Source organism: Myotis davidii, unplaced genomic scaffold (assembly GCF_000327345.1).
Source record: "Myotis davidii unplaced genomic scaffold, ASM32734v1 scaffold98, whole genome shotgun sequence".
In the NCBI taxonomy this organism is placed as follows: Eukaryota; Metazoa; Chordata; class Mammalia; order Chiroptera; family Vespertilionidae; genus Myotis; species Myotis davidii.
The window spans coordinates 2,164,430-2,174,884 of NW_006294654.1; the positions used below are offsets into that span (position 1 = coordinate 2,164,430).

The 10,455-nt window shown below is 39.1% G+C and overlaps 1 protein-coding gene across 4 annotated transcripts in view; it reads left to right on the forward strand.

Moving 5' to 3' along the window:
- The first annotated feature begins 119 nt into the window (after positions 1 to 119).
- TLE4 (transducin like enhancer of split 4) overlaps positions 120 to 10,455 on the forward strand; it is a 143,587-nt gene continuing 133,251 nt past the window's right edge. For 2 of the 4 annotated variants that reach the window (XM_015567387.1, XM_006769021.2), the window contains exons 1-3: positions 120 to 238; positions 1,351 to 1,414; positions 2,586 to 2,630. In XM_015567387.1, the coding sequence (XP_015422873.1) occupies positions 1,394 to 1,414; positions 2,586 to 2,630 (66 nt within the window). In that variant the 5' untranslated portion in view covers positions 120 to 238; positions 1,351 to 1,393. The remainder of the gene's footprint in view (positions 239 to 1,350; positions 1,415 to 2,585; positions 2,631 to 10,455) is intronic. The other 2 variants (XM_015567385.1, XM_015567386.1) reach the window with 1 other exon arrangement.

A 10,455-nucleotide genomic window follows, 5' to 3' on the forward strand; every position in this document is an offset into this window, starting at 1 on the left:
GGAGAGTTCTCTTTGCTCTTTGCCTGCCTGCGCGGTCCCCCCCCACCACCCCCGCCGCCAGCGCCGCGTGGTGTGTTTTCTCCATCTCCCCGCCTCGCCTGTGATGTGGGCTAATTAAATATTTTATTGTTGTTCTTTAGGCACCGCATCAGCCTGCTCAACCCTTTAAATTTACAATATCCGAGTCCTGTGATCGGATTAAGGAAGAGTTTCAGTTTTTACAGGCTCAATATCACAGGTAATGATATTTACTTTAGCTGATCCTCCTGTTTGCTTAGCTCTTGTCTCCCCCTCCCCCACATACACACACAAACACCCCCCATCGGTCCCCCCGCCCAACTGCAAATGCATTACTGTAATTTTTCCTTGTGGGCAGAAAGGGCATGTCAGGGCCTCTTTTTCTTAGGCAGGTGTAAAGAAATTAAGCATTTCCTCCCTTCTCCCTCCCGTAAATTAAAAAAAAAAAAAGAGAGGCAGAACAATTGAAACTGGAGAGACTTGGAAAACGCTGAGGCTAAACTTTCGATATTGATTTATTGGGGCCAGGAGAATGGAAGGTTGGGAAGATTCTGGGGCCTTTTGACTTCCTTGGTTCTTTATTACTCCGGGCTTGATTCCTTCTCACTTCTTTCTGCCATTTCACTGAAATACCATGAGCCGCGAGCTCTGGGAAGTCACAAGTGAGCGATTTCATTACTTTTAAGCTGAAAAAAAGAATTTTTTTTTTTTTTTAGAAACGATCAGTAGGCTTAGAGTGCTTTTGAAATATTTTGCTTTCACTGGCTTCTAAGTGACGTGTAATTCTTATTTTATAAATGCAAGAACCAAAACAAGTCCCTGAACCCAGTCCACACTTTGCCCCCTGGGTGGTGGTATTCAACTTGTCTCTGTTTTGGAGGGAAAAGAAAAAGACATCATAAGGGATGGCTTGATTCATATTTTCATTAATCTCAGCGTGGAACACTAAAGAAAAAATTCCCTTGTGACATTTTGGGGGACTTATTTGTGCTTGGATAGATAGGGATTGATGTTTATTTTGTTGTTCTTTATTAAGTGAATTTAGTGAATATTCAAGTCTGGATGAGGTTCTGGAATTAAATTGGCTGGAGGGTTTTTGTTTGTTTTTCTTAAAACAAAAACCCCACAGTTGATTCTCATTGAACGGGCAAGTCCAGGCTGTTTCCAATCATCCCTTTTCTCTCCTGCCTCACCTTGAATAATGAGGGTGGTATTTAAGATAGTTGACTGGTGTTTTGTAGGTGATGATTTAGAGGAGAGAATGTGTCTTTACATTTAAAGGAAGTAAGTCAAAATCCGTGTTGTACTTAGATTTCCTTATGTCTTGAACAGCCTGAAGCTAGAATGTGAGAAACTGGCCAGTGAGAAGACCGAGATGCAGCGGCATTATGTCATGGTAAGAAAACTGTGTCATAGATTCATAGTGTCTCATAGTTTGGGATACCGAAAGCAAGAATACCTTCGCCTTGCTAGGGGAGGCAGGATAGACCGCAGTCTCAGTGTCAGTGCAGTTGAAGTTGTGGGATTGTGACCATTAGCAGCAAGCTGTCATTCCAGGACATTACACCTTGCCTCTGACAACCAGCTTTGATTTGAAATTTCAGAAAGTTCACCTGCGCGGGTATAATTTTTCTGTGCTTTGTTTTTACAGACTAGGAAAAAACAACAACACCCCACCTCATTTATGTTTTGTTTAGAGTCACAAGCAAAATGTTTTTGTTAGTGGTTTTCTTTGTTGTTTTATTGCTTTTGCCCCAAACAATGTTAACCAGTTTTTCTGGAAACTTAAAATTTTAATGTTTTATTTCTTTTTAAGAATGATGGATAACAAAAGACACCAGATACCTTTTTAAATTTTCTCCACTCTATGTTACATGTGTGTGTGTGTGTTGTGCGGTTTCCAATTTCCATAGTGTTACATTGGTTTGAGGAGTGTTGTCTTCTGTATTACCAAATTTCTATAATGCCAGTCATACCACATGTTCACAAAAATCAGATCTGCTTTTTCAAAAGTATTACCAAGCATATTTTTATGCTTGTTCATAAAGGATCCAGAGTAACTCACTCATTTCCTGTCAAGCCTTTTTCCTTTTAATGTATGAATATTAGCAGTGCACCCGTCTGAGAAACTGAACTCTGAAGTAGCATCACCTTTTTGAACAGTTCTTTCCAAGCATCTGCATGTGTCTGAGACACATATCTGCCATTAACTTGCCTGCTGTGCCCTGGAATTAGAGGCTCTGTGGCACCAGATTTTCATCAGACCTTGTCCATTCATCTGCTTGTGATGTTTAAAGACAACCAGAGCTGTTTAGAATGCTCTGTTTGAACTTGATCTGAGTTTTGTGAGTTATTCTCTTAGAGTCCCTGTTTTAGGGTGGCGCCTAGTTTATTAGGCTGAAGATAGTGGTAGAATGTTTCTCCTCATTTAACAGCATAAGTATGGATATTTTGGTTTAAGTGAGGCTTTTATGTTTGTTTTAAACATACTTGGGGGGCATTTTGAACAAACAAGGGAGATTGTTTGATGAAAGACTTAAAGTTAATTGCTTTTCCTTCTTTGACAGTATTATGAGATGTCCTATGGGTTGAATATAGAAATGCATAAGCAGGTGAGTTATTTATTTCTTTATAACCATTTTAAATGACATTTTGGAAAGAAACTTGTATGTTTTGTAGTGTTATTATGCACATTTTTGTAACTACAGTATTTTAAAAGGCTACTGGTGGGAATGCTATTTTTTCAGGTATGGTTTTCCCATTTTTGTATGTATTATTTTAATTTTAATCATTTAAAAATGTGATTTAAAATGTCTGCTGCATATTCAACTTTGTACCCTTTCGAAAGTAGGATGCTAAATTTTAAAATAGGTTTTATTTTTCATTTGAAAGAGTTAAGTTTATGTATTTCGGGCATGGCAAACTTGTTAAGAGTTTTTCTTGGAAAATATTAAAAAAGGAAAACTAATTTGTGTGGAGCCTCATTGGTTTGGTGTGAAAGAATGGATAGAGGGTGAGCTGGGAGGATCAAAATGAAGTCTGTGGCGCTACGAAAGAAATTGATGTAAATCTTTGTACTGGTCCCCCTGAGGGTATTTAGTTGGATCTTACCTGTTGTTACTTCCAAAATTTGTACCACATAATGCGGCTGATAGGAGGATGTGATAAGGTTCAATAATGGGTCTTGAAACCTATTAATTAGTACAGCCAAAAAAGGAAAAGAAAAAAGATAATCATTAGTCAGAAAGCATTGAGAAGTGTGATTCAGTGTGTGTGTGTGTGTGTGTGTGTGTGTCAGAAAGCATTGAGAAGTGTGATTCAGTGTGTGTGTGTGTGTGTGTGTGTGTGTGTGTGTGTGTAAAATGGCTTACATTTCCTGGATAGAAAAACAGCTTATACATAAAAAACATTGTTTGGCAATAATAATTCCTCTAGGAGACATTTGTTTTTAGTGATCGCCTAGTGAAAGTGCTTCAGGTCTGTGTCTCAGCCATTTCAGAGTTAGATGTGTCTGTGTTTACCTGCTGGGATAAGATGAGGGAAACGTAATGCTTTTCATCCCTTATTATATTCAGGGTGGATGTCACTGCCTTCTAGGTTTAAAAAATATGAAATGATCACACATTATTAGGCTTTTATTACGTATGGATTCCTTTTTGAATGTAGTTAATTACCACGTACTCAATATACTCGGCAGAGTTTTAAAAGATGACTGTTAGATAATAAAAGTGATCAGGTAGGCAGTATTTGAAAAAGCTGGGGGGGAAAAATGAGTTGTTCCTTACACTGAGGAGTTTTTATTTCAGATACCTTTTTTTACTTTATATGCTATTTGGTTATGTCAATATTAACATTATAATGTAGTTTGCTCCATGTTAAAATTAGATTCTTATTTTGGCATCTTTGCCATTTCTGTTTAGATTAGTAATGTAAATATCTCCTGCTTAAACAAAACCCATGAAGCTTATGGATGGACTCCCCGTAGTGCTACCTTACAGGAATAAATTACATGAGGGATACTATTTGTTAATTATCCTCATTACATGTCATTTTAGGTCTGAATCTTGTATACAACTTGTCTTTTTTTTTTTTTTGTCCTCACCCCACCATCCAAGATTAATTGGTGCCTTTTTAAAGATTGGACCAGATGATTAATGTCCCTTTATTTTATCCTCCTGTATCTTATTTACCATAGCCAGTTAGCCTCCAGGTCTTTCTGTACCATTTACAGGATGCACAGAGTTGATAGTATTTGGCTGTATGTATCTTTTTGGTGGTGGTGGTGGTGGGGTGCTATATGGGAGATCCCTTAATTTTGCACATTTTATACCTTTGTAATTCTGTCATTTTCTTCCCCAGCTGGCCTCAAATGCCATCTATTTAAAATTGAGAATGGAGTACATTTTCCCTTTTTTTCTCTTGCTTTTAAATTCAATCATATCAAGAATCCTGAGGGCAGTTTATCACATTATGAAATACAGACAGCCCTGCAAACCACCTACTTATTATATTTTCTTTCTTTTCCCCCTTAAGCACAGAGGCATATCTGTCTTTATTTGTTTTCCTAGGCAGACAGCCTTGGTTCCTCTTGGCCTCTCTTCCAGATGCACTCATTGGATACCCTCGTAATGGAAAGCAGCAATAATGCAGGGAAGTTGCCCTGCGGCATAATTGGGCCTAGTTCTCAAGATCGGGTTAGGCTTATTCACTTACTAGATTTGTGTCTCTGAAGGGTTCAAGAGTAGGAGTCCCCGGAGTCCTTGGAAGCACCCTACTAATCGGTGGCCCTGATATTTGAAACCTTTGTGTATTTTTTTGGTTAACGCTCCTGTTCTTCTTGGCTGCTGCCAGCCACAGAGTATTTATTTTTAGAGAAATTTTTCATTGGAACAGAAAATGATGGCTGTGATGGAGTCATGACTCTGTGACTTAGCAAATTGATAAAAGGATAAAAGCACACAGCAGTGACAAACAGGGTTGGGGGTCTGGTATTATGGCCCCTCCCCTTTCTGTATGATGCTCATTGTCAGTCACCCTGTGTTGATTCTGATAGAGGACTATAAAGTGAAACCTATGGGGAATTTGTCATTCTGAAATGAAAGCTAATGTAATTAGTACCAATTAAAGTACATTTAGTAAATTGGATTTAATCTTAATTAAGCCTGCATAATGTTGCCAATTTTTAACAATTATGTTTGAGAACATAATTAATTTAAATTTTGGTAACTGAGTAAATAGCATTAGTCTGGTAGAATTAGTTGAATTTTTTTTTAAAAGGGGAACTCGGTGACATGATATGGAATTAGAGCATAAAATATGAATCTAATTTTTGGTAATCTTTAGTAAGATTGATAGAGCTGAGCAGAGGAAGCTGGGGAAAAACTCCAGAGAAGTTAGGGAGGAGTATCCTAGGCTGTAATGTGAGTTAATGCTTTGCCACTATCTTAAGTTAGTATGAAAGTGAAGGTGACAAATGGGACACGGTTAGAAATGGCACATGTTTTATTGTGATGTCTTCATAATGGGACTTTTAATAATGAGAGAACATTGGTGTTTATTCCCTAAGGATTTTCCTAAGTGTGGAGTTTTTGTGTTTTGTTTGTGGATAGGGTATTTTACCCATCGTTTAGTTGTTACATATTTTGCTGATTGTTCCTTTTTATAAACACAGTGTGGCTTCTAAATGGGTCAGTGGCCGTGGGCAGAACAGGGTGATGCATGCAGTTGATAACATTGCTAAATGCGACTTGTTCCCAACCTTCACCTGTAATGCTGTAATTAAAGAAGACTGCCCTGATTTAATCTGACAGCAGTAGTTACGACTTTAAAAAGTGAATATTGGATGCACATTAGGCAAAATAGGTAGTATGTGAATTTATACTCTAGGAACTGTAAATGGAGATGAACTTTTGAGAGCATCTCGTGACTTCCTCATAGTTAATATTCTGTAGTCTGAATCTCTCTTTGCTTCTAAAAAAATTTAGCTTAGTATTTGAATTTTAGAAATTAGAACATTTTAGAAATCTATAACACTTAGAACCTAAAAAAGTACTACATATTTATACATGCATGTGTGTGTGTAAATGCATGTGTGTATGCATGTATATGTATATATACATAAAATTACTATTTTTAAAAAATCTGAGCAAGGAAACTCCTGTTTCACTCCAAGCCATGTAACTTTTATTATGACATTTGGGCCGCAACCATTTGAGTGCTGCTAAAATATTAATTGAATAGAAATGAAAGGGCCTTGCCAACTGATAGGATATCATAATCGTAGCCTCTCTGGTCGATGGTAAATGATGATAAATGACATTAGGAACCTTTTAGCAAACTGTAATAACTACAAGGAGGGAAGCAGTATGGATTTGCATTATATCTGATACCCTCTAGTACCAAGTGGATTGCCAATACTGCTTGTTTAGCATTTTCTAAGGGCAATAGGATATTGATTTCTGACTTACAAGGAACAGCTCTATTTTCACCATTGAAAAGTATTGCAGGTTGTTAAGAAGAAATTGACTTGAAGAGGCCGACTGCTGCCCATCATGGAGCAAATAAAGCAAAACTGCCGAAGCATGGTGGAGCAGGGAGACGGGCCCTCAGCAATTTGTTGCTATTAATTTACCATGCTCGACAGCAAATCAATCGGCATCTACTTCATCTGCTGGAGAAAATGCTGTCCAGGGCAGATAAAAGGCTCGGCATGGTAAAGAGAATAGACTGGATTGGTCAAAAAGTGGCTGCAGTTAATGTGTAAATAAGTGAAATCAAGGCCACAGTTGCAGAGGAAGCTGTTGTTAATTAGGTTGGTGCTTTTTCGTGAACTATTTTAGAAAGCAGCTGAGGATTTGGAGAGTAGAAAGAGATTTATTGAGGTTGAAGTAATATATGACTGGCATGACATTGCAGCTTTGAGTGTGCTTGATTCTAGGGTGCAGTAAATTTATTCCAGTGCTTGCACTGGAAGTCAGTTGTTTAAAGTTCTGTTTAGACTAGATTTCCCATAAGAAAACTTTTCTTTTGAGCATTACTGATTTCTTGTACATCTCCTGTCTTAGATTGTTTATGGATAGATTTGCAGGAGTAGGTGTTTGAGAATATAGGCAAAAATGTGTCTTATATTCTTATACAATGACTTTTAGAAAAGGATGTGATTAAGTCTTGTATAATAATGGAAGTGAACTACTAGAGCTCAGGTGTTCTATCTGAAAGTACTTAATAAAACAATAAAAATTTTGCTGAGGGAATTTATTTTTGCTGTAGAAACACTGGTAAATAATCTAGAGGGGCTGAACAGTGAGTGGGTGGACTCTACTACACTGGAAAATCCCAAAGAAAGAATATAAGTGAAATTTTGATGACTGCAAAAAAACTCCAGGTACCATTAGGTGATCATGCACATGTATGATGTGGGATTATTTGCATTTTTGTTTTTCATTAAGGTTTAAAGCCACTTTTTCTAATTTAAGATTATTCATACTTCAATAATAAAAGCCTATTATGCAAATCAACTGATCGGCCGAATGACTGGTTGGTATGACATGCACTGACCACCAGGGGGCAGACGCTCATTGTAGGAGTTGCCCACAGGCCCCAGGCCAGCCAACGTGGGTGCCAGCGGGGCCCGCCCCCCCATCACCCTGCTGGTCGCCCCAGAGATCGGCCCTGATCGCCGGCCAGGCCTAGGGACCCTACCCGTGCATGAATTTCATGCACTGGGCCTCTAGTACTTCAATAATAATAGTCCACAATTAATAGTAGCCAAATGGATGTTATTGGTATTTTTTTTCTCCCTGCTGCTCTGAATTGGACATTTTTGGGGGTAGGGAGACAACTTCTGCCCTGTTTGGTAAGTCTAGATATATGTAGATTTTGTTATATTTCTTACAAAACTGAGAGAGGATCTAGCATTAGGACAGTTGATACCAAGTGGCAGTGCCTTGGGCAAGACCCAGTGACCTGTCGTTTTATTTATCACAGAATCTTCAAAAGAATCCGATCTGGTGGAGGAAATTTTACCTCCTCCACCAGAGGTATGTGCATAATTAGGAGTGTTTTCTGGATGTCGTAGGTTCCCCCCCACACACACTTTTTTCTTGCATGTTGGGTTAATTTTCTCATTCTTGAGTTCTCATAGGATATCTGAACATGTTTCACCTACAGCAGTAATGGTGGAGTGGAATTGGAATTTCCTTTTAATGGAAGTGAATGTTTATTTTATATCTAGCACTTGCTTACCACTGATGGGGCACATTGCCAAACTTCTTTAATTCTCACAATGCTCTTAAGAAAGGGATTATGTCCATTCAAAGGATGATTATACTCGATCAGATCTGTATAAGATGATACAGTTATTAGGTAGTGGATTCAGGATTTAGGATGAATTGACCTGGGAGGATGTCTCCTAGGTCACAGCGGTCGGCAAACTGCGGCTCGCAAGCCACATGCGGCTCTTTGTCCCCTTGAGTGTGGCTCTTCCCCAAAATACCAATTTCTGCACATGGGGCACGAAGTTTCAATCGCACTGTACATGCGTGCCGGCACACAGTATTTTGTGGAAGAGCCACACTCAAGCGGCACAACTAGGAGATGGGTCTATGCAGGGTGGAGATTCAGCCTCTGTTCATTTCAGGAATGGAGAGCCTCTGAAGGCTCGGAGAGTCCTTGGGTCTGTCCTTGAGTCACTGAACTTCAGGCTCATACCCAGAACTCCTGGGTTGATAGGCATTCTCTGCAGCTCTGTCTACACAGAGGTAGAAAGTTGGGCCTGGACTCCATCCAGACTGTTTTTAGTGGATAAGAAGGCAGGCAATACTTTCTTTGACCTGGAGTTTCCCCACAAATGGGGCAAAGAGCTGTTTGCTTATCAAAGATCTCATTTGCTTCCTCCCTGGGCAACCTATTTCTCATTTGTTTATAAACTTGCTCTTCCATTTAACTTTCATCTTTTCCTTGTGGCTTCTAAAACTATGCCTGAAGACAAGAGGCTGTTTGTTAATCACCATCTTGTGGGTTTTTGAAGGGGGAAGCTGGGAGGGGAAAATGTGATGTTTTGTGGCCTCTTTGTAGTTCAGAAAGAGGTTTTTAGTTGCAGGAAATCACACGCAACTCAAACTTTTAAATGAAGGCAAATGTTTTGCTATTGTTAAAAGAGTTGCTTTACAGCATTCAAACAAAGGGATAGTCCCTTCTCACTGCCCCGTATTCTCCACTGGATATCGTTTATGTATTTTTTTGTTTTGGTTGGCAAAGTTCTTTGTATCCTAAGTAATATTCCTTTAAGCTAGGTTGGACTAATGGGTTGAGAATAAGAAGAGTCTTACTGGTAGGTACTGTTGCAGCCTCCTTGGAGAAGTCAAGATAGTGCAGACACCGGCATTACCTCACATTCTTTATTTTATCTTTCCTAGAATTTTCCTTTTTTTAAAAAAAAATCTTTTTGCACAATTGAATAGGTAAAGTCATTTGGGAATTAAATGTTTAAAATGTGCACTTAGGAGTTATTTGTTTTTAATGAGAACATTTTTATTGCCTTTGATTTGACTGGTTAGTCTGGTTTATCACTTCAGCAATAGTATATTTGATGGCTTTGGAGCCAGTGAAAGGAATGTGATATTTAGAAGATACTTTCCCTTGATCCCTCCCCCCACTTCCTCTTAGAGAACTCTAGCACTGCAGCAGTGGTAGCACACCCAGGGCCCTGTGGCCAAGGTATCATCAGTTTGGCGAGCGTGGCTGTTAGGTGCCCGCAACTGAGTATTTCCACTGGTGATGACAGTCTGCAGGGCTTAGGACCTGACTTGTGTGGAATTAGTGCACTGCAAACAGTTCATGAAATTATTGCTCTACTTTAAGGGGGAAGGGCCTCAAAACTTACAGTCAAACAAAAACTGGAGTTGTTTTGACTTTGCCTTAGTAACAGCTGCTGGTGGTAGTTGTTTTATGTCTGTAAGGAGGGATTTAGCTGGCATTCATCAACGCAAATCTGTATACCCTCTCTGTTTTCATTGGACTTGACCCAGCGCTTACGCCAAGCTCTTGCTGTTTTTTACCACCAAGCCAAAACTTTCCTCAGAGAGTTGCAGTGTGTAATCTGTACTCGATCCAGGGGGACGAAGGTCAAGGTGTGAATTTTCTTAGCCGGCTTGTCAAAGAAGCAGAAGAGAAAGCTTTCCTGATGCCCCCTAAATATTCTGTTTTCTGGTGAGTAGATCAGTTTGTCTTCATTTTTGAGGATTTTGCCCACAGGTACTTTACAGTTTGTATTGTGAAGGGAGCTTCTGTGTTTCATGGAAAGAAAGGATGGGGCACTCTGCCTCCGATCGTTGGGTCGACCGGAGGGCGGGGTCGAGTTAGCTAGCTCAATAAAGGACCTTCTGCTTTTGCAAAAGAAAAAAAAAAAAAAAAAAAAAAAAAAAAAAAAAAAAAAAA